This window comes from Leopardus geoffroyi, chromosome B2 (genome assembly GCF_018350155.1).
Source record: "Leopardus geoffroyi isolate Oge1 chromosome B2, O.geoffroyi_Oge1_pat1.0, whole genome shotgun sequence".
Classification (NCBI taxonomy): Eukaryota; Metazoa; Chordata; class Mammalia; order Carnivora; family Felidae; genus Leopardus; species Leopardus geoffroyi.
The window spans coordinates 151,642,867-151,666,515 of record NC_059332.1 but is presented as its reverse complement, the minus strand read 5'-3'; the positions used below and the strand labels follow the sequence as shown (position 1 = coordinate 151,666,515).

At 51.0% G+C, this 23,649-nt stretch overlaps 1 protein-coding gene across 14 annotated transcripts in view; it reads left to right on the top strand.

The window, feature by feature from the left end:
* WDR27 (WD repeat domain 27) overlaps positions 1–23,649 on the top strand; it is a 185,431-nt gene that overhangs the window by 100,381 nt on the left and 61,401 nt on the right. For 2 of the 14 annotated variants that reach the window (XR_006717741.1, XR_006717739.1), the window contains 2 exons: positions 721–896; positions 1,007–1,418. The exons of 11 other annotated variants lie outside the window; for them this stretch is intronic. Coding sequence is in view for 1 of the 3 variants with exons in the window: in XM_045500337.1 (XP_045356293.1) it covers positions 721–738 (18 nt within the window). In the remaining 2 variants the exon portion in view is untranslated. Of the gene's footprint in view, positions 1–720; positions 897–1,006; positions 1,419–2,253; positions 2,266–23,649 lie in introns of those variants that run through there. One more of the 14 variants, XM_045500337.1, reaches the window with a different exon arrangement.

Below are 23,649 nucleotides of genomic sequence, written 5' to 3'. Positions count from 1 at the left end.
CGACAAGCAGGGGCCGGCGCCCCGAACCCCCATGCCGTTCACGGGTCCGCTGTATCAGCAAAGACGTACTGTGCTGAAACACCATATGTCTGTTCTCACGGTTTCTGTGGGTCAGGAGTCTGGGTGTGGCTCACCGGGTTCTCAGCTCAGGGTCTCCTGGCCGTGACCGAGGTGTTGCCCAGGGCCCTTGCTCAGCCAAGGGTCTCCTGGGACGGATCTCCTTCCGTGCTCGTCACGTCGTTGGCAGGTTGGGATCCGTGTGGTTGTAGGACCGAGAGCCTCAGCTTCTTGCTGGCTACAGACCGGAAGTGGCCATCGGCCGTTAACGGGCCCCTGTTGGCGACCCTTCCTCACGGCTCCCCCCGCGACGGTGCCACAGTCTCGGGTGTAACTGTGCACAGGCTCCGTGCACAGGGCCCCCCCGCCCTCGGGGAGGGGTCACACAGGGCAAGAACACCACGTGTCTGGCCTGCACAGCCACCGTGCATTGACGTAGTTTGGGGCACGGAGAAAAGTCTAGTCAAGGTTCTTTTTTTCCCGTGAATATCTGTTTGCTCCAGTATTACGTGCTAAAAATACTTTTTCCCCTGAATTTCATTAGTGCCTTCGTTGACAATCAGTTGACTCTCAGAGTGTGGGTGAAGTCTCCTGTTGAATACTTAATCTTTTACAACTTGAAGAGATAGTTTAGCTTCGTTAGCTGGGTTTATTCTCCCGAAGGTGTGCGTGTCACTGTAATCGTCTGGTGGAGAACATTATTCTCTCTCCAGGCACCACCCCCGAAGTGTTTTACAGTCTTCCTGTGACCCATTGTGAAATCGAAGTCTCATTGATTTGTTCTGGAAAATCACCCTGCCTAACCATCGGATTATATTGGAATCAACCTCACGCAGCTCGTATGGTCACAGTTGTCTTCTTCTACGTTACAGTTTGTATTTTTTCCTCTAGGTTTCTAGGTTTTAGGAAAACGTAAGTGATAATTGTTTTCCTCCCCCCCACTGCCCAGTGGATTTGGTCCAAACGCCTCAGCTCGGCCAGTCAGGTCCATCCGGCTTCGCCGAGCCTGCTCCCACCCCGCCATCCAGGCCTGTGCCCCGGGGCTCCGTGCCCAGCCCAGTGGGGTCCCCGCTCTTCCGTGGACACCATCTCCGGAATGCGTTCTCACCGCTGCTGTCGGCCTTCGGACCCCGTTCAAATGCCGTCCTCTGTGACTTTCCATGAAGTCGAGCCGGCGTCTGACCCTCAGGTGTGAACCTCCGGCTACGGACCTGTGTGCAGCGTGCAGGGCACTGTGCCCTCAGCCTTCCGGTTCAGATGTCGGCTTCTCCACTAGAATTTGAGTCCCTCAGGGAGGGTGGCGTTGTCTTCAGTCTGATCGCTGGAACAGGACAGACGGATGCTCGCTGAATTCGGGTAAAGTAAGTCCATCTGTGTTCTGGTGTCTTACGGCAGCACAGTTATTTCTAACATCTTTACTCATTTCCATGTTGCCTAGAAATTACAGTATTGTTCATCTGAGGGCATTTATCTCATGGATGCAAAAACGCACATCACACAGAATTCTAGAAAATTAACCTCTGAAAGCAGTCTGCTTTGCAAGCCTTCAAAATAGTAAATCATTAGAAACACAGAGTGTTTTATGTTTAAAACTTAGGCTATAATACAACCTGGGAGGGTTTCATCACGTACCCACTTGGGAAGTATGACTGACCCTCCTTCACGACTCTGTGTCACATCTGCTGACCAGAGCAGAGTCTGGCCGTGTGGCCACCACCGTGGCGGAAACGGGGACCGGTGACAAAGGAGCTGTGCACGAACGGCATTCATTTTGCGGCTCCAAGAACTTGAGATGTGGGATCCTCTGACATTGACGTTTTCCAAGGATCCACGCTGCTCCTATACTTCCCGTTGGTTGTACCCCCACCGCATCCCACACTGTTTTCGTGTTTAAAATGGCACGTTCCCAGTAACGATTTGAACCAAGATGCTTGAGCCGCAAGTAGGGCCGTTAAGGAAAGCACGTTGCCGGCAGGTTACGCCTCTTTTTCGCATTTCCTCGGTCAGAGGAATCGCTGGTGTTCGCGGCACACCTCTTATCCTCGCACAGACCGTCAGGTTTCCTTGAGCCTCACACGTCCACGTCCGTCTGCCCGTCCGTCCTGCCGAGCCGCGAAGCTCTTCCAGACCTTGGGGTTGAAGCCGCAAGCCTCAGATGCGTGGACTTCGCTGTCCAGCTTCCGTGGTCACCTCAAGTGGGAAGAGCGTTCCTCTCAGCGACGGCTTCCCTCCTCAGGTAATCACGGCCCGTTTGTTCCTCTCTTTGTTGATGTTCAGTCTGAGCTGAACTAGAACGGCAGCGTCTTAGAAGGGACGCGAAGGGCTGGTTTTTCTGTTCCTGGACCCGAAGTGTGGCGTGGCTCGTGGCACTTTCCTGCTGTGTGTCCCCTAACCCGCCCCTGTGCTTGCGACCCAGGCACCCCTCCCAGCTCTGTCCCACGTGGCTTCCGGGTTTGCCAGAAGACGAGATGCCAGGACCGTGTCCCTCCGGGGCCCACAGGCTGCCACACCGGCCATGGGGAGCCGTGATGCCAGTGCAGGTGCTGAGGTTCCAGTTGTGGCCGTGGCTACGGAGAGCTCAGTATGGACAGAGGCTCGGATCACTCAGTGTCTCAGGAGCCTGACTGCCTTCGGTTCAAGCGGGCAAACCGTTCAGCTGGAGGGGCGCCAGTTACCTGCCATCAAAGATATTTGTGTGTTGAATATTGACGATTCTTTACCATAAGTGGGAGCACAGTAAAGTCTAAAGAACTTAAAATTCTACTCAAGTAGAACAACAGGGGAACTTGAGGCGCTCCGCGATATCTGTCACCACAAAATCTCTGCCTGCCAGTTGTTTTAAAACGTGCTCAGATGACGCGGGCGTGCTTCCTTGGAGTTTCCGGGACGAGCACGTCAGACACAGAAGGGGGCCGTGTGCACGCTCAGTGATGGTTAGTCACGCGCATTCATTCGGCAGTGTCTTTGCACAGACGCACATCCGCGTGGAGGAGCTGGCGGGCTGTTGGCATTGAATCTGTTAAATGGTGAAGCTCTAAAGAGTCCATGGTACTTTAAGTTTAAATCCATTTTCACATTCAGAAAACGAAATAAACTCGGGATAAATTATAGAAAATTAAAGCAGAATCACAAAGTAATTTCATTAAAACTTAAGAATTGGAGACATCTGGACAAGCTATGCAGAGTGGTCCCCAACGCTCCTTTCTCCCAACACCTGACCACAGAGTCGCAGAGTTGTTACTGGGGCTGCGGTGAGTATTCAGACTAGCAAGGCTGTCTGCCCCCAGGACTCGGACACAGTTAGATCTCGTCAGAGGGGGTCTTCTAGTCAGCTCTTGTCCATATGCCTTAGTATCACTGTTAAGGAAAGAGCCATGAAATGAAAAATAAAGTCCCTCCTCCCAATGGAAGGAAAGAAAGAAAAGGAAGGAAGTAGGGAGGGAGGGAGGAAGGAAGGGAACGGAGAGAGGGAAGGGAGGAGGGAGGGGGGAGGGAGGAAGGAAGGAGGGAGGGAAGGAAGGTGGGAGGGAAGGAGGGAGGGAAGGAAGGTAGGAGGGAAGGAGGGAGGGAAGGAAGGTAGGAGGGAAGGAGGGAGAAAGGAAGGAAGGAAAAGAGAGGAAGGAGGAAGGAGAGGAAGGGAAAGAAGGTGGGAGGGAGGGAAGGAAGGTAGGGAAGGAAGGTAGGTGGGAAGGAGGGAGAAAGGGAAGGAAGGAGGGAGGGAAGGAAGGTAGGAGGGAGGGAGGAAGGAAGGAGGGAGAAAGGGAAGGAAGGAAGGAAGGGAAGGAAGGAAGGAAGGAAGAAAAAAGAAGCAAGAAAATGCAGCCACTGCAGTGAACCCAGACACCCAACTTTAGACTCCTTTTCCTAAAACCGGGATGGGAAAAGTGAACAAAAGCGGGGCCTCTGCATTTAGATGTCACTTCAACCAGGGGACACTTCTGGCCTCTGTTCACGTGTTACCAGAGGGAATCACATTTGCCAGGTGCATTCTTCTCTGGCTACTCGGACGCTGACTGGAGCCTGTGTCCACGGGTCGCTAGGGGTGGTTCGCGCCGCGGTGGGAGGGAGGCGTTGAGGACACGTCCTCCGTGGCACGCACCCCGTCACGCTCTGGGTGCTTCTGTGGCCCTGTGGGGCTTCCACTGCCTGCTGCGCTCTTGCCAACCCACAGTTTGGGTTGAGGCAACCCCAGAGCAGGGAGATGTGCAGACCTGGAGCAGCTACCCCGCAGAGGCAGTGGGTCCACACGAAGGCGGGACTGTTGCCGGAAACGTCACTCGTGGTTGCGGCCAGATGCTCGTCTGCAAGTGGTCGTTCACGTTCAAGAGTCTCTCTTCAATGTCTTCTCGAGGATTGCTCTGAAATTAACCCCCCCGTTCACAGACTGGACTTGTGAACCAGGCGGCTGTACGCTGAAGCTCGGATTGGGCTCGCCGTCCTGTGACGGGTCCCCCGTGGGACCCGCCTGAGGTCAGTGCACCGAGGTCATCAGGCCGCCTCAGTCCTGGGCGCACCGGAGGTGCTCTCTTGTGGTTTTTAAGCAGTCACCACGACAGCAGTGTTTATTCCTGACCAAAACATAGGCTTCTGCTTGCGTCTGGAGCTCAGGTCTCCACTGAGGTGACAGGTTGAGTTTGCAAAACCGCCTCGTAGGCTGGAAGTGGCGCTCGGATTACACCTGGAAAGCTGGTCCTTGTGCCTCGGGTGGGCCACGTGACTCCACGGTGCTGTGTGTGCCCACGGTTCATCTCAAGCTAGAGCCAAGCTTGGTTCACCTCAGGCTAGAGCAAGCCACAGCCAGCGACAGGCCACAAGCCTTGATGTTCTAAATAACATCTAAGGACCGATTTTAGCCTGGTAGTTGTACGTTACAAACGGCTACTTCAGCCACTTCTGCACTAGATTAACAACTCTGTGTATTTTTTGAAAGTTTATTTTGAGAGAGAGAGTGCGAGAGCGAGCGAGAGCACGTTCATGAGCGAGACAGGGGCTCACGAGAGAGCCCCTTTGAGAGAGAGAGAGAGAGAGGGAGGGAGCGAATCCCAAGCAGGATCCACGCTGTCAGGGCAGAGCCTGATGCAGAGGGCTCGCTCTCGAGGACCATGAGATCGTGAGCTGAGCCGAAATCCCGAGGTGGACACTTAGGCCACTGAGCCACCCAGGTGCCCCTGTCCTGTGTATTTAAATTCCAATAACTGGTTGGTAGTTGCACGGAAAGTAGCAGTTAACACAAATAGAGTGATGAGCGTTTTCTTTACTGCCTGTCAAACCGAACGACTCTTCTCCCCCGGCTGCCTAGAGGCTGGCCACACGATCTGTGCTGTGTACCCTGGGCTAACCCTTAGGGCGTCAGCACTGATGGAAAGCTGTGCTGCCTCACACGGAAAAGACCCTGACCTCGCGTCACAAGAGTCTGTTCGGCATTCGTGGTCTTACGTCACCTTCCAGTTTGGATGGGACACTGTGCACGTGCTGATTCAGGGTGAAGAATTCAGAAATTTTAGGGAAAGGACTCAGTGCCAACTCTGACCGCTTTGGAGCTCGAGAGAAACAGCTGTCGACAGTCGCTCAGGGCTACTCATCTGCTCCCCTTGACCTGGAAGAAACAGCCCAGAACTGGGGCGTCACCCCACCCGTCCCGGGACAGACCAAAGAGACGCCCCGAAGTCTCTGCGGTGAAGACCACGCGGGGTGCGGGGCGAGCGAGGTGGGGGTTTTCCCACGAGATTTCTTTCCGAATATCGTCCTCGGGTCCAGGCCGCTCGTGCCCCCTGGACCCACAGAAGCTCTGCTCCAGGGCTCACGCGGGGGCACAAGGGCCGTGCCCTGACCCACATGTGCAAGTTGCGCGGTGCTGTGTGTTTGTGGGGGGGGGGAGGGGGAGCTGTGGCCCAGAGAAGGGGCAGCAGCAGGTGCAAGCGGGGGAGGGGCGGCACTGCCCGCCCCCGCCCCCGCAGGTGTCTCTCGCTGAAGCGGAAGCTGGGTGGCTGGCCCTGCCTCCCAGTGAGGGCTCCTGGATGGCGAGGAGGGAGCGGCTTGGGAGAGCTGTCCTGTCGGCTCCCGCCAGGTGGGCGACACCGCAGCGCTGTCGCTGGTCCCTCCGGGGACGGGGCCGTGGACACCGCTGGCAGGGGTCCAGAGCGCCGCCCACGTGAGCCTCGCCCCGCCCCAGGTGTCCGCCCAGCACGGGAGGCCGGGTTGTAGGCCAGGCTGCCAGGAACAAATGGCAGGTATTTGTTGAGAAGAGAGCGCTTTAAGCTGGGCTGATGGAGGGCGCTGGCTGCCGTCCCAGTCCCTCTGCAGAGGGAGGTGGGTCCTTTCCTCACTTCACCCTAGACGTGTGTCGCCTGTGACCGTCGGGAATGCGTGCACGCACCACAGACCCTCCCCGTTAGGGTCGCCCTCCACGGGAGCCTTGTTGCGGTCCCCGAACCACGTGCACGGACACGTCTCCCGGAGCCCGCCCTCCGTGTTGGACGTGCTGGGTTGGGACAAATGTGCTGTGACGTGTGCCACCATTACAGGATCAGACAGTGTCACCGGTGTCACCAACGGGTGGGTCTGGGGACCCCACCTCCTCATCCCGCCCTCGCCTTCTCTTTCCAGGGCCCGGTGGCTCTTTCCTGTCGGCGTGGAATGACACTGTAGCGTCTGTGTAGGAGCTTTGCTTCACCCGTGTCTGCACTTTAGATCTGCCTTCCTGGTCGCCCTGTCCGAGAGCCTGAGCAGAAGTGCGGGAAGAGGCCTGGCCTGGAAGGAAGTTTCCAGTGCCTGCCTGTTGAGGATGGCTTTTTTTTTTTAATTTTTAATTTTTTTATGTTTATTCATTTTTGAAAGACAGAGACAGAGCACAAGCAGGGGTGGGGCGGAGAGAGAGGGGGACACAGTATCCGAAGCAGGCTCCAGGCTCCAAGCTGTCAGCACAGAGCCCGAGGCAGGGCTCGAACTCATGAACCGTGAGACCATGACCCCAGCCGAAGCTGGATGCTCAACCTACTGAGCCACCCAAGTGCCCCGAGGATGGCTTTTGACAGGCAGTCGCTGTCGGACTCAACATGTCTTAAGCATGAATCGTGTTGAGTTTTATCAAATGTTTTTTATGTTTGTAGAGAATATAATTTCTTTCTTTTTTTCACGTTTGTTTATTTTTGAGAGAGAGAGCGTGTGTGTGTGCAAGGGAGGGGCAGAGAGACGGGGACAGGATCTGGAGCAGGCTCTGTGTTGTCAGTGTCCCCATGGGGGGCTCGAACCCACAAACCGTGAGATCATGACCTGAGCTGGAGTCGGACACCCAACTGACTGAGCCACTCAGGTGCCCCTTCTTTTTAGAATTTGTAACTTGATGAACAGCATTTAGTGATTTTTCTGTGTAGAACCCCCTCTTATTCTTCCAGAAAACTCAGATTGGACACGATGTATCGTCCTTCAACAGTAGCTAGGTTACCAGCTGCAGTGACTCTTGTCACTTTACTGTCTTTGTCAAGATTGTCTTGTCATAGAGCATACGCCCTTCCATATAAATTTTAGAATAAGCTGTGTCTGCACAAGTCCTTGTTGAGGTTTTCATAGGGATTGTATTCAACCCGTACGCACATAAAGTTGGGGTAATCGCCATTTTTACTCTGATGAGTCTAACAATCCATGAACATGGTTTGTCCTTCCACTTACATTGATCTCCCCTGTCAGTATACTGTAACGTTCAGCTTACAGACACTGCAGATGCTTCTAAAAGTTATACTGGGTGTATCATTTCTAGAGTAACTATAAACGATACTGCTTTTAACGTTGTTTTCCACATGGCCATTATCAGTATATGAGGTGAGATTGAATTTTGTGTGACGTGACTTCGGTGGGTTCACTTATTAACTCTGGGAGTTACTTCTGGCTGTTGTTTGTGTTTTGTAGAGTCGTTGGGATTTTCTGTGTAGACGATCATGGCATCTGCAAATAGGGACAGTGTTCCTTCCTCCCTGCAAGTGTATGTGTTTTCTGTCTTACTCTCGCCTGACTGCAATTGCCAGAGCTTCCAACGCCGTGTTGAGCAGGAGCAGACATCCCTCACCGCCCCAGTCGGGAGGAGCATTCAGTCCTTCACGTTAACGTGGTGTCAGCTCCGGTGTTTGGCAGATGCTCTTTACCAGGCTCTCCTAAATTGCGAGAGCTTTTATCATCGATGCGTGTTGGCTTTTGCCAAATGCTTTTCCAGTATCAACTGGCATCATGCGACTTTTTTTAGCTTGTTGATATGGTGAATTGTGGTATTTTGACATCGCATAATGTAATGTATCAAGATGTGAAGATCTGCATAACCAAGTGTACTGTATTTTTCACACGATTAATGCATGATGTTAACAAAAGCATGCGGTGGTAAAGACCCTTTCACTCACAGTGGAAGATAGACCAGTAGATTTTAATGGGTCAGAATACACTCACTGATACAGTTTCAGATTCCACAATTCACATGGCCTTTAAGAAACATGCACTCATCATATTTTGGAGATTATTTGCAATTATCTGAAAGGACTGTTAAGAGTAGTTCTTCCTTTCCAAATAGTCTTTAACCAAAATGGCGTATCGCAACAAACTGAGTGCAGTGGCAGGCCTGAGAATCCAGAGATCATGCCATGCGTCTTGCTAAGTTTATTTTTGTTTTGGAAAACATAGTTATTTTTCATAAAAGAGGTTACTTGTGTAAAAATATAATGGAGTTCTCATTGCTAGGAGAATTAAAGTATAAATGTATTTTTAAATTCTCAGTTTTAATTTATTGGTAGATACAGCCTATATAAACAAGAGGTCCTTGTGGTTCTCGATAATAAATGTTAAGAGTACGAAGGGGTATTAAGACCAAAAAGTTTAGGGACTGATGTTTTATGATAGGATTGTGCTGGCTTTAAATAATTTCTTAGATTGATTTTGGTAAGAAGTTTTTTGGGCATTTGTGCATTTGCTAAGATTTGAAATGTGTTGGCATGAATTTGTTTATTGTATTCTCTTACCACTTTTTGTTACTTGATTTTTATTGTTATTTTAAAATTCTGATATTGTTTGAAACTTACATGAAAATTGCAAGAATGGGGGGGTGCGCCCAGGTGGCTCAGTCAGTTAAGCATCTGACTCTTGGTTTCAGCCCAGGTCACGATCTCAAGGTTCTAGTTCGTGAGTTCGAGCCCTGCGCTGGGCTCTGTGTGGACAGTGCGGAGCCTGCTTGGGATCCTCTCTCTCTCCTCCTCCTCCTCTGCTCTCTCTAAATAACTATATAAAACTTCAAAAAAATCGCAAGATTAACACATGAATGTTCTATGTAGTTTTACCCAGGTTAAAGAATAATTTTATTTTATACCATTTTTAATGGACTTGTTATTTGTCTATCCTTCCTCATTAATCTCTGCCTGTACCCCTTAAGCGCTTGAGGTTTGGCTAGATGATCTATAAATCTAAAATACACATCAGATTTTAAAGACTTGGTACAAATGATACAAATTTTCTCATTAATTTTATATTATGTGCTGAAATAATATTTTTGTATGAGTTAGATATCAAAATTAAAACATTTGTTTTATTTTTTAATGTGGCTTCTAGAACATTTTAAATCCTACGTATGGCTTGCATAGTATTTCTTTCGGATTGCATGTATACGAACTTGTTTTTTCAAAACCATCAGAGTACGTTGGAGAAGTCTTCCCCCTTTAAGCCTGAACAAGGTAGGATGCCCTTCCTAAGAGCTGTGACACCCTCTTACGTACGCAGAACATGTTATAAAAGTCAGGGAATGTAACACTGACGTGATGCTGTTCTCCGCTTATCTCGTCCACAGCTCACTTCTAGGTCACATTTACAAATCCTTTATAACGTGTCCCATCCCAGGATGATGCAGGTTGTGGAATTACTATGCCTTCCCAGCCTCTTCCAACTGGGAACAGTTTCTCAGGCTTTGTCTTTCTTGACCTTGATTGTTCTGAAAACCAGAGGTTGGTTTCTTCTCTGCGATTGGTTGCTATCTTTGTCACACACAAGTGGTGTGTCCTTGTATCAGCAGCATCTTGATACTGTTTTGTCCCAGTTACCTCGTGGACTTTCGGAAGTCCGCTGAGATACTGTAAATCAGGCTTCTCTTTTGTAAAGTCAGTATTTCCCCTTTCGTGATAACTAAGCAGTTTGGGGGTGGATATTTAAAAACGATATAAATATCGTCTTTATTATTAAACTTTTGCCCACTGATTTCATGAGCTTTGGCATTTTTGTGCGATGGATCTTTAAAGAAGACGACAGACTGAGGATTGCCACTGCACGCAGGGTTTTCGGTGTGTGGAGCTGGACTGTGTTCACAGGCATGTGTGCATGAGCCAGAAACGGGGGAGCCCTTGATGGAATGGCAGGGTCCCATAGGGGAGCTAAGCCGACCGGATTTGGGGACGGAGGAGAGAAAGGGGTGGGAAGCTCTTTCTAAGGATGATATCCCCGTTTGGTTCTAAGAGTGGTGCAAAGGGTCGGAACCTTGGCTTCTAGAGGCAGGATAGCTGTCCTCAGGTCTTCAAAGAATTCTTTGGTGGATGAGCCCACTGCCTCCTTGACCCGCGGCCTCTGCCTCACTGAATCGGGTCCTGTGTTGGAAGTCTCAGAAAGACTGATTTTAGCTCAGTGTAACAAGGAGCTTTATACTAGTTACAGTGGTTTAAAGGAGTACATTCTGTTGTCAAGGAGTTTCCACCCCAGGCAGGACTGGAGGGTGACCTGTGTGTGGATTCACTGTCCCCCCGGGACCTGCGTGGCCACCAGAGTCTGGCCACCCTGCCTCACAACCTCAAGTATTTTGTTATGGAAAAGTTTAAGCACACGCTCTGCATGTCACGGGCCCCATGTGCCCATCAGCAGCCGAGGCTCGTATCTTCTCTCGTTCCCTTTGCCCCACCCCCAACACGCACCGAAGTATTCGGAAGGAAATCCTGGTACCGTGTACTTCTGGCTGTAAGTATTTCCGCACACAGTGTGTCTTCAAAGTAAGGACTCTTGGCCACGTGCTCCACACGCTCCTCAATGTACTTTTGCCGGTACCTCCTTCTGGCTTCCCCCAAGCTCCCACCCTCTTCCTTCCCGCCCTCTCTCCCCCTCCTCCCACTCCCCTGCCTCGGCCTCCTTGCCGCTTCCCTCCCTCCTACCTCCTCCCTGCCACCTCCAACCACCTCTCCTCCAGGCCTCCCCAGCTCTCCCCTCCCCCACCCCCACCTGCTCTCCGGCCCCCTCTCCGCCTCCTGGGTGTCAGATAGGCTCTACCCACATTCCCTCTCTCCCCAGGCTCCCACCTCCCCCGCTCTGGCCCCCTCCCCGCCTCCACCAGCTACTCCTTCCCCCCTTCTCCAGCCTCTGCCCCCTCCGGTCCCCTCCCTGTCCCTGGCAGCCATTCAGTCCCTCCCCTCCCTCCCTCCCCCTCCAGCCCCTCCCCTCTGTCCCACAGGCTCCATCCACAGGGCTCTCTATTTCACACCAGGCTTTCCAATTCTGGGACTTTGGCACTTGCCATTCTCCCTGACTAGAATGATCTTTCAGAAACTTCCTTACGAACGGCTTCTTGTCTTTCAGATCGTGGTTCATAGATCGTAACTTCACAGAGAACTCCAGCCCCCCATCCCTATCTCTGTAGTGACCCCGTATTCTATCTGTCATGGCACAGAGTTCTCTAAACGCACCCTGTGTGGTGCCCCCTGGCCGTGCTCCTCACTGCTCCTCCGGTGGAGTAGACGTGAGGGCAGGGGCTGTGCCCCAGTGCTGGGCGGAAGGTGACCAGTTCCTGTCCCAACTACTGGGACACCAGGGGCGCTCCAGGGGAAGGGAAGAAGGCAGGTGATGACCAGCCTCCCGGGAAACAGATCCGGGATTTCCTGGACCACGTGATGCTATTAGCAGGATGTCTCCCGGTTTGCCTGTGACACACGTCTGCGACCTATGGGCCCAGGAGTCGTGGCTTCGTCCGGAGTGCCACCCTCACAACGTGACCGCTGGCCACGTTGCGACCGAAGCTCGTGTCTGACTCCGAGACCCCGGGGAGGCACCTGCAGGGCTGCCGGGGCGGGTCTGGCCTCTGCCTGTTCTCCGGGGCCTCTGCGTGGCCATGGTCTCAGCAGGGCCGGTACCTCCAGGGCCTGGGAAGAGCTCCCGTTCCCGCGGGTCCGATTTACTTACTGCGTGATCAGTCTGTGAGCTGAGCTGCCTCAGCCCCAGAGCCTGCGGCCACGCTCGGCCCAGACACTTGATGGTGCTGGTTGCAGAGATGAACGCTGTCATGCATTTTGGGGCGGGTTAGCCGGAATGCAAGACCCTGCTTTTTATGCCACTATGTCTTCATGCTGAAGCAATGCAGGTCAGACTAGGCCAGTTTCATCACTTCCGTACTTTGGTGGGATACTCAGAAAGCTAGAAGGACACCGAGACTTAGAGTGACAATGACTAGAACCACGTTCGTAACGATAATGACACAATTTGCAAATCCGCAGTGGCTTTGCCTGCCAGCAGCCGGCCCACGTGGGGTCGGGGAGGAGGACAGAGAGCGTGTGTGCTGACACTCCCAGCAGAGGTGGCTGATAAAAGGCTTGCGACTATGTTTCCAGAAGCTTCCTCCAAAGAGAATCTCAAAAGGAGAAAGCGTTCCAGTCAGAAACAAGCTCAGCGTCCACTGTTGTTGGGACCGAGCACAGCACCTCCCCTCCGCCGGGACTGTGAGTAAGGCGCCTCCCCTCCGCCATCATCTGACTCCTTTGGGGCCTGTTTTAGTTACTGGCACAGAAGGATGCTTTTGCATTTTCCAGAGATGGTGTCTCGCGGGCACACCGTGGCCTCTGTGACGTGAGCCCGACTCTTGGGTGTGCTTATGTGTCCTGATCTCCATAAGTGGAAGGGGGTGGGGGGCGCAGGGCTTGCTGGAGACAGTCTGGGCTGCGGGCCAGCGCGGCCGGTGGGAGTACACTGGGCACAGACTCGTGTATTCATCAACAGTGTAGACGCGAACGTGCGAGAGGCCGTGGGACCCTCCGAACCTCCCCTTTGACCTCCCCTCTTGTCCCTTCCTCCCTTGCCCAGTTGTGCCTCGCGCCAGGTGTGGGTGGTCTTCGATCAGGCAGGCAGCCCGCCCTCCGCTCATCCACCGCGTCTTAAACCCAGAGCGCGGTTGTCTAAGCTGTTTAAATACATCTGGGCCACACTTACCACGCCTCATTTCCTGGGATAAGTGAACTACTGGAAAATGTCTCATTGCTTTTTAATTTTGCCTTTGCTTTTCCATGATTTATGTCCGACTATAAAAGAAAGAAAGGAAAAGGAATTTCTAAATATGAGTCTTTTTTTTCTCCCTTTTGCTAACTTTAAGAAATGGAGATACTTCAAGGTATTCTTGCATGGCTCCGATGCCTTTCAGTTGTCGGACCCAAGAGAAGCTAATAACAAGTCTCTGAGTTTCATAATTTTTGTATGTTTATTTATATTAGAGAGAGGGAGGGGCAGAGAAAGAGGGAGACAGGATCCAAAGCAGGCTCCAGGCTCTGAGCGCTCAGCACAGGGCCCAATGTGGGGCTCGAACCCACGGGCCGCGAGATCATGACCTGAGCTGAAGTCGGACGCTTAACCGATTGAGCCACGCAGGCGCCCCAGTAAGTCTTTGAGTTTTAAAATAAATGGTGAAGGAGGAAGATGGTCACCAGGCAGTGTTACCTGACGGCTGGCGTGCCAGGAGACCTGTGTTCGCTCTTCCCTTCTGAACGGTTTTATCCGCTGGCCCTCATTGCCCCTTGGCACCGATGGGAATGTAGGAGCACGCCGTACTGCCGGGTGACAAATCAATGACTAAATGTCAGTCACAGGTGGGGCCCTGAAATCACTTGATTCTCTCTGTAGCCTAAAGAAAATGGGACTTACTGAACTTGAGAGAGCCAGTTCTTAGCAGGACAAGTATCAGGAAGTCCCCAGGGTCCTGCCAGTCCTGTTCGCCCACCAAACTATGGTGGTCTTTCTGGACGATTTAGAATCTTACCTCTGAATGGTTAGATAAGTCATCTTATAAAATTACACTTTAAATGGTTCACAGAAAAATTCAAAAGACATTTATGGAAATCTTTCATACGAAAATAGCCTTATAGATGAGTAGGAACTGCAAATATAGGCGACCCACGAACCACACAGGTTTGAACTGTGCCGGTCCACTTGGACGTGGATTCTTTCAATAATTACAGTACATACCGTGAAGGTATTTCTCGTATGACTTTCTCGGTAACGTTTTCTTTCTCTAGCATATTTTATTATAAGAAGACAGTATGTAACGCACATACCAAATGTGTTTTTATGGACCATTTATGTTATTGGTAAGGCTTGCGGTCAACGTTAGATTGTTGTGCTTAGGTTTTTGGGGGGTCAAAAGTTATGTGTGTATATTTGACTACGCAGAGGTCATCACCCCTAACCTCCCATATTACAAGGTCTGCTGTAATTTCAAGTTTTACCTGGCTGCGAAATGTGGGTACCCAGACGTTGGAATCGGTGAAGTGACCAAGGAAACAGAGAGGAGGCTCCAGGTACTGAAAGCAGAAGTAGGGACACGCTGCTGACCTCACCGACGAGCTGTGGGCAGGAGTAGGTGAGGAGGGTAGGTAGCTTGAGTCAATGGAAGAATTCATAGAAAGGTGCAAATTATTGACAGTGACTTAAGAATAAATAGGAAAATTTAAGAGATTTATAACAACTAAAGAGCTTAAATTAGAGGAATAATTAAACAAATAACTTCCCACAAAGGAAATACCGGGACGAGATGGGTTCACCAGTGACTCCTACCAAACATTTAAGGAAGAATTAATTAATGCCACTTCACAAACTTTTCCAAGAGGTTAGAGGGGACACCAGAACTTCCTCGATGAGGCCAGTATCACCCTGATTACAGATTTAACAAAATCGGAAGAGAAAACTAGCACCAGCGTTTCTCATGAATGTAGCTGCAAAAATCCTCAATAACTAGCGAATCAAATGCCTCCATATGTAGAAGTGAGCTTTATCCCAGGAACGCAAGGTCGGGTTAACAAATGAGAACAAATTAACGCAATACATCCCATCAACAAATAAAACAAAGCATGTGGTCGTCTCACAGACACAGAAAAATCATTCGACAAAATTATGGCCCGTTTATGAATGATTCAAACAGCAGTGACCACACACCTTCCCCAGCCTGATAAAGTCCGTCTACAAAGACCCACAGCTAAATCTTTCTTAATTGACGGACGGAGGAAGAAGGGCAGGATGTCCACTCTTCACTGTCATCTGTGGTCGTGCTGGCGGCTGTGGGTGGGACCGCGGGCAGGAAATGTGTGCATGTGGGCGCTGACGTCTTGGGGGTCCCTCCCTATCGGGGGTCCACAGGTGCTCCCCGAGGCCGTCGTCCCCCCAAGCACTGGGGGGTGGGAGCCTGGGCCTGGCGTCTGGCGGCTCTCTGAGAACGGGGGACTGTTTCCTGTGCCCGTGGTGCCACTGCGTGCGGTGCCCAGACGTGGAGTCTCGCCGTGTGCTGACTGCCTCTGACTTTCCTGTGTGGGCATGGGGACGTGTTTCCTTCTAAAGGCAGACCTTGGCTCCAGTTGGCCACGTCTCTCAGGGCTCTTGCTCAGGAGAGGGAAGGAGTCCCGCTGGTCCCTGTTTCGTCCCCTCTGTCCCGCCCACGCAGGCACATCTCCGTAGTTGGCTCGTGGGTGTGGGAGACAAGACTCCTCTCGTGTCTGCCACTGGCCCCTCGGCCTCACCTCCTCTCCTCCGGTCACTCGCTGGCCCCGCCGTGCTGTGCCCTTCCCACAAGCCACATCCTCGCACACAGCTGGCCCGTCTCTTCCTTCTGGAAGACCTGCTGTCCCCTGTCCCCCCGGCTAATCTGCCCCTCCCTACCCCGCCTGCCCAGGCTTGCGCCCCTCAGGCCGCGCTCCCTCCCGGGCGCTGAGCCTCCCCCAGCCCCTCTGTAAACCTTACTTTACTTCCCTGCTCCCACTCTGCGCTGTCCTGCCCCACGAACCCTACCCCCACCCAGTCTAGCGTGTTGCCCTGTGGGGGCTCAGAGGTACGCGTCGGAGCGATGTCGGCAGCTCGATGGCTGCATCGTGACACAGGTCCAGCGATAACCCCTCTTGGGCGTAACCTCATCCTGAGCATTTACTTCTCCGTCCATGTGACTGTCCCGGGGGCCCCCGTGAGGCATTGCGGGGAGCCCGAGCCTGACATTGTCATTTCAGGTAACGCACGGTGAACAGGACGTATGTTACCCGCCCACCCTGACAGACGCGCGTTTGTCATATCAGAATTGGAAAATGCACGTAAAGCTGTTGAGTTTCGTGTGACCCAAGTTGATGAACTTTCGAAGGTAGGCTCCGCGGCAGAGTGAGCGGGGAGCGAACGGCCCTCTTCTGCCCTTTGACGCCGAAGTGCCCTGGGGGCGCCTGCGTGGACCCCACGACCCGAGGGCAGAAGTACGGCCCGCGTGCGGGGCCCCCGGCCGACGGCCCCCCGCCTCTGCCCGCAGATGCACGGCCCGCGCGGTGGGCGGCCGTCTGACCGTCCAGAGGTGCTCGATGGCATGCCGGCGTGACAGACGGCCACGGTGGGAGGCAGGCGGGATTGGCTGCCGCGGGAATGGGCCACGAGCGTGCCGCCACGGGAGCGCGGTGACGGCGGAGAAACGCTAAGCACAAAGCCGCAGAGCTCACCTTGTGTTTCTCCCGCGGCGTGATGGCGGCAGGAAGGTCCGATTCTGTTCGCGTCCACGCGGGGAGAGAGCGCGTGTGGAGACAACCGCTGTGGAATCCAGGACTGTGAATGCGGCAAGGCGGCGTGGCGGACGCCAGTCGGGGCTGGGCCTTCACACTGACGTCCTTTACTGGTCGGAGGCGAAGATCCGCACAGACGAGCTCCGCGAGTAGACCGGCTGAAGGTCGAATATTGCTTTTGGGTCCAGAAAACACAGACGTCGCCGTTACTTTGGAAACCGTGGTGCGTGGTGTTACGTTTGCACGTGTTTTACAGAAAAGCGGTTCCCTAGCGGTGGAATTCAGACGCGCGGCTCAGGACAACTTTAGAACTCAACCTCTTGGTACTTGCCGTCCTGTTCTCGTTTAAGTCACAGCGTGGCGCGGTCGCGTGCGTTGTCCGCGAGGGGCGGCGGGGAGGCAGGGCCCTGGGAGCTCCGACCTGCTGCCAGGACCGGGCCTGTGACCCGGCCGCAAACACCCTCAGCCCGGCACCCACCGCCCGTGAGTGCGCGCACGAAACCCCAGGAGCAGAGCCGAGCGTGTGCTGTGGTTTTGCCCAGTGGAGGCCGTGCGCTCCCGTCCTGCGGCTGCACGTGTGGGACGGCGGAGGGGCTGGCGGTAGCAGTCAGGGGTAGGTGTGTCTGTGAACTTGCACGTGGGTGGAGTGGGAAGACAGAGGCAGTGTCTGACTTTGGCCCCGCGGGCTGGCCGCGGCCTCCCATACGGCGGGCGGGCCGTGCGTGAGGTTTCTGGGGCGGGAGCCGTGGCGCGGGACCCGTCGGCGTGACAGACGCAGCTGCCCGTAGCTTTGGCCGCGGGGGACGGCGCCTGTCGTGCCTGGTGGGTGTGGGTCTCCTCTCTGGCTGCTGGAGGACATCTGTTCCCGGTGGTCTGGCAAGGCTCTCGGCTCTGCAAACACTCACGGCCGCGGCCTCCAGCCTCAGGCACGGTGCGGTCACAGTGCAGGAATGTGACAGTTGGGCTGTAATTTGAGTCCTGCTCAGTCTCTTTGAAAACGACTTAGAAGCCCAACTTGAAAAACTTATCTTTAAATAAGCTGCAGCATTTCAGTGTCCTCAGCACATAGGATTCCCGTGACACACGGCTCTGTTCTGACGGGTGACTGCGCAGTGCTCGTGAGGTTCGTGAGTTACGGAAACGTGGCAACCGTGGCTTTCCGCACACAGAAGTAGCATTTGAGGGAACAGCTGTGTCATAGCAGGGAGCAGACCTCGCGGGGGGGGCGGCTGTCTGACGGCACCCCGGCCGGGGCCCCCCTCTCTCCGGGGTTCACGGAAGGACAGCCGGGGCTGGGGCACAGGCCACCTCGCGGCTCTGGGTCCCTCAGTCTTTTTACCGCCAGGGGGAAAAACGTCTGTCTTGGGCGGGATCCTGAGAATATGCAGTCATTTTATGGGAAATTTGAGGTGCAGATACACAAACAATACATTGGGGTAATTTTTAATTTTTTTTAGCTTCAGAGATGGTTTTATGCATTTGTTTATTATTTTAGAGAGAAAGAGATCGCACGTGTGAGCAGGGGAGGGGCAGAGAGAGAGGAGAGAGAGAATCCCAAGCAGCCTCCATACTCAGCACGGAGCTCGACGCCGGGCTCCGTCCCACGACCCTGGGATCGTGACCCGAGCCGAGATCGAGAGTTGGATGCCCAACTGACAGAGTCCCCCGGGCGCCCCTATTTCCAATGCTTTGTGTACTTTCACACATTTAAAAAGTATATCGTTCTGGAAAATGGAAAATACACATGAGCAAGGGGAAGCAAAAACAACCACAGCAACTCTTTTTAACTGTCCCAGACTCTGCTGCACCTGCTGTTACCGTGGTAACATGTAAACTTTCGGGTTGCCTTCTCCCGGATCTGTGTGGATGTGTCTATGCCTGTGCACTGACACAAGACGAGATCCTATACAAACACAGTACTGGTTTTCACCAAATTAGCCTGGAGAGTTGCATCTCGCTCTACCTCATGGGCGTGCCACAATTTAATCCTGTGTTGTTGCGTTCAGGTAGCTCCTAACTGGTTTGGATGTACGTGCATTGCTGTGATGAACATCCTGGTAAATGAGTTTCTCGTGACTGTGTGATTACTTCCCCGTCATAACTTTTGTAAGCGTAACTGCCGAGTCAGCGTCCTCACTTTTTTTTTTTTTTTTTAATTTTTTTTTTTTCAACGTTTATTTATTTTTGGGACAGAGAGAGACAGAGCATGAACGGGGGAGGGGCAGAGAGAGAGGGAGACACAGAATCGGAAACAGGCTCCAGGCTCTGAGCCATCAGCCCAGAGCCCGACGCGGGGCTCGAACTCACGGACCGCGAGATCGTGACCTGGCTGAAGTCGGACGCTTAACCGACTGCGCCACCCAGGCGCCCCGCGTCCTCACTTTTTAACAGCTTTTGCCGAGTTTTCTCCAAAAACTTGGGGCCAACTTGTGTATCTTCTAACAGAGTGTGAGGAAAGGAAATGGTTTACGTCAAACAATAACAATTATTATTTAGACGGCATTTGTCAGCACAGGTCACAGACCTGGGCCCACACAGTCAAGGGCAGGAAGGGAATTAGCCCGGGGCTTCAGGGCTTGTGGACAGCGCCCCTCACTTCCTGCGTCCACACTCGCGAGGGGGCTTCTCGGGAGCAGAAAGTGTTTGGGCGTTAGTGCAGAAAGGAGCCCTGCGTGGTTGGGCAGTTATATTTCTTTTTTTGTGCATTATCTAGTGATGTTTTAAATGTTTTTCATTGAAATACCCCCTCTTTCCCTTTGAGATACTAACCCCTTACCGTATGTTAGCACTCATTTTTCTCAGTTTGTGGTATTAAAAATTCTAAGATCTGTTTTTGTTTCAATTTTTTAATGTTTTTATTTGTTTTTGAGAGAGAGAGAAACAGAGCACGAGCAGGGGAAGGGCAGAGAGAGAGGGAGACACAGAATCTGAAGCGGGCTCCGGGCTCCGAGCTGTCAGTACAGAGCCCGACACGGGGCTCGAACTCACGAACCGTGAGGTCATGACCCGAGCCGAAGTCAGACGCTCAGCCGACTGAACCACCCAGGCACCCCCTGCCTTTGTTTTTAGACTTAGGAGAATTTTCCCCTGAGATGACATATTCATTGATATTTCCTAATTTTGTTCTTGTTTGTTTACATGTATGGTACTAGGTAAGTCTATTACTGATTTATTTTTCTCCCAAAGGATTAGCCAGGCACCCAAATTACTTTTTTCCTCACTCATTTGAAATGCCACACCTTTCATATGATATTCTCGTCTCTGTTACTTCACGTTATTTTCTGTTCCAACACCGTCCCGACACAGTTCACCACCTTTGATAATGTAGCCTTATAATAACTACTCCTCAATATCCCTTTTACTTTTTTTTTTTTAATATTTTTTTTCAACGTTTATTTATTTTTGGGACAGAGAGAGACAGAGCATGAACGGGGGAGGGGCAGAGAGAGAGGGAGACACAGAATCGGAAACAGGCTCCAGGCTCTGAGCCATCAGCCCAGAGCCCGACGCGGGGCTCGAACTCACGGACCGCGAGATCGTGACCTGGCTGAAGTCGGACGCTTAACCGACTGCGCCACCCAGGCGCCCCCTCAATATCCCTTTTAAAAAGCTTTGCTTAGTTCTTCTTTTAAAAATAATTTCATAGGGGCGGGCCCCTGGGTGGCTCAGTCCGTTAAGTGACTGATTCTTGAATTTGGCTCAGGTCGTGACCTCACAGTTTGTGACTTCAAGTCCCACATCTGGCTCCATGCTATCTGCTTGGTACACTCTTTGTCTCTCTTTCTCTCTCTCTCTCTCTCTCTCTCTCTCTCTCTCTCTCCGTCTCTCCCCCGTTCATATACACACATTCTCTCTCTCAAAATAAATAAATAAACTTAAAAGAGAATAATAAATTTATAATGCAAAATGTCAAGTGCATCTAAGAGTGGGAAGAATGCTTGATGACCCTGGTGTTTCCATCCCCACCTCACACAGTTAGCAGCCCCCAGCCAGTCTGTTCACCTCTTCCGGCCTTTCCTCACAATTTTTTTTGAGGCAAATCCCAGATGGCATTTCATCTGTAAATATTTCAGTGTGTATCTTCATTGGCTGTTTTTATTGATACATAATTTACATGACTTAAAATCTACCACTTTTCTCTGTGCGGTTCAGCTGGCCTGAGCGTATGTATATATTGTGTAACCACTACCAGCGTCCGTCCGTTCCAGCATAGCTCCATCACCCCGGAAAGAAACCTGTACGTATTAGCAGCTGGTCCCAATTCCCACAGCCCCAGATCCCTGGCCACCACCGGCCTTCCTCCCGTCTCCTGGGTTTGCCTTTCCTGACTGTGTCACGTGAGTGGAGTCCTACAACACGTGTCCTTTTGTGTCTGCTGTATCCGTGCAGTAGACGTCTCTACACCTCATTCCTTCTCGTGGCTGAAAACGATTCACAGTTTGGATAGCCCACATCTTGCTTATGGACCTTTGGGGTGTTTCCACTTTGCGGCTGTAGTGGATAACGCGGCTGTGAAGATTCAGGCACGTGTTTTTGTGTAAACGTATCTTGTCCGTCCTCTTGTGTATGGACCTGGGAGTGGAGTTTGTGGGTCGTGTGGTAATTCTGTTTTTAACCATTGGAACAGATGCCAAACTTTTATATATAGTGGCTGCATTATTATTATTTTTAAATGTGCATTTATTTTGAGAGAAAGAGAGAGAATGAGTAAGTGGGAGAAGGGCAGAGATAGAGGGAGAGAGAGAGTGGGGGAGGGGCAGAGAGAGAGGGAGAGAGAGGGAGAGGGAGAGGGAGAGGGAGAATCCCAGGCAAAGCCTGATACAGGGCTTGATCTCACCAACTGTGAGACCACAACCTGAACCGAAATCAAGAGTCGGACGCTTAAGTGACTGAGCCACCCAGGCGCCCCGGCTACATTATTTTAGATTCCCGCTAGCAATGTGTAAGGGTCTTGATTTCTCCACCTCTTTGCCAGCACTTATTTTTGATTTTTTTATTATAGCGTTTCTAGTGGGTGTGAAACGGTATCATGTGGTTTTGATGTGCATTTCCCCTGACGATTCATTAATGTTGAATGTCTTTTCATGTACTTGTTTGCCATCTCTATGTCTGTACATCTTCTTTGGAGAAAACCTTTTCTTTGGAGAAATTCTACTCAAATCTTTTCGAGAAATTCTATTGAAATCTTTTGTCCATTTTTAATTGGGTGGTTTGACATTTACTATTTAGTTTTCATAGTTCTTTATATTTTCTGGTTATCAGATCCTCATCAGATGTAAACCTGGAAACTATTTTCTCTCATCCTGTGGACTGCCTTTTCACTTTTCTTTATAACATCCCCCCAACATGTGAAGTTATTAAATTTTCCGCATAACGTGAAGTAAGGGTCCAAATCTACCCCCCCCCTTCTTTTGGAGGCTTGTACATATGTGGTTATTTCATACCATTGGTTGAAAGGTTCTTCTCCTTTATTGAATAGTCTTGGAACCCTTGTTAGAAATCAATTGACCATGGATTATAGGTGTATTTCTGGGCTCTCAACTCTATCCTGTGCCTCTTTGTGTCCGTCCCTAGGCCACTGCCAATGCTCTCTTGTTTACTGTAGCTTTGTAGTCAGTGTGGAAAGTGGGAAGTGTGAGTCTTCCAACTTTGTTTTTTTTTCCAATATTGTTTTGGCTCTTCAGGGTGTCTTGCATTTCCATATGAGTTTTAGGATCAGGTTGCCGTTTTGAACATACAAAAAATTTTGATAGGGATTACCTTGAATTCTCTAACTGAATTTGGGGAGTATTGCCATTATAACAATATTGTTTCCCATTTATGATTATGGGATGTCTTTCTGTTTATGGAGATCTTATTTAATTTCTTACAACAATGTTTCATAGTTTTCACTGTAATGGTCACGCATATATTTTGTTATATTAACTCCTGGGTATTTTATTCTTTTTGATGCTGATATAAATTGGTTCCTTGATTTGAGAATGTTCACTGGTAATATATAGACATGTAACTAATTTTTGTATACTGATCTTGTATTCCACAACCTAGTTGAATTAGTTTATTAGCTGTAGTAATTATTTTTAATCAATTTTTTTAACTTTTATTGTATAAGATCATGTCATATGCAAATAGAGATAGTTTTACTTCTTCCTTTCCATTCTAGATGGCTTTTATTTCCTTTTATTGTCTCATTGCTCTGGCTGGAACCTCCAGTACAATGTTGTATGGAAGTTCTGAAAGCAGACATCCTTGTCGTGTTCCAGATCTTAGGGGGAAAGTTGTCAGTCTTTCACCATTCAGTCTGTCCTTCATATTTACCTATTTAGTTTCTCTTGCTGGTGTTCCTGTGGGCTTGTTGTTACCTGGTGTCTGTCCATTCAGCCTGAAGGGCTCCCTCCAGCATTGGTTGTAGGGAAGGTATGCTAGCGACACACTCTTAATGTTTATCTGGGGATAGCTTACTTTCTCCTGTATTTTCAAAGGGTAGATATGCTGGGTATAGGATGATTGACTGAAAGATTTTTTGTTTCTTTCAGCACTTTGCATATGGCACCCTGCTGCCTTTTGGACTCCATGATTTCCAGTGAGAAATCAAATGTTAATCTTATTTATGATCAGGTGTACATGATGAATTGCTTCTGTCTTGCAGCTCTCAAGACTGTCTTTTTGTCTTTGAAAATGTTCTTTATAATGTATCCAGGTATTCTGGGAGTTTATTTATTTGGAGTCTGTTGAGTTCCTGGATGTGTCGATTAATGGTTCTCCTCAAATTTGGAAAATATTCAGGTATTATTTCTTCAAATGTTCTTAC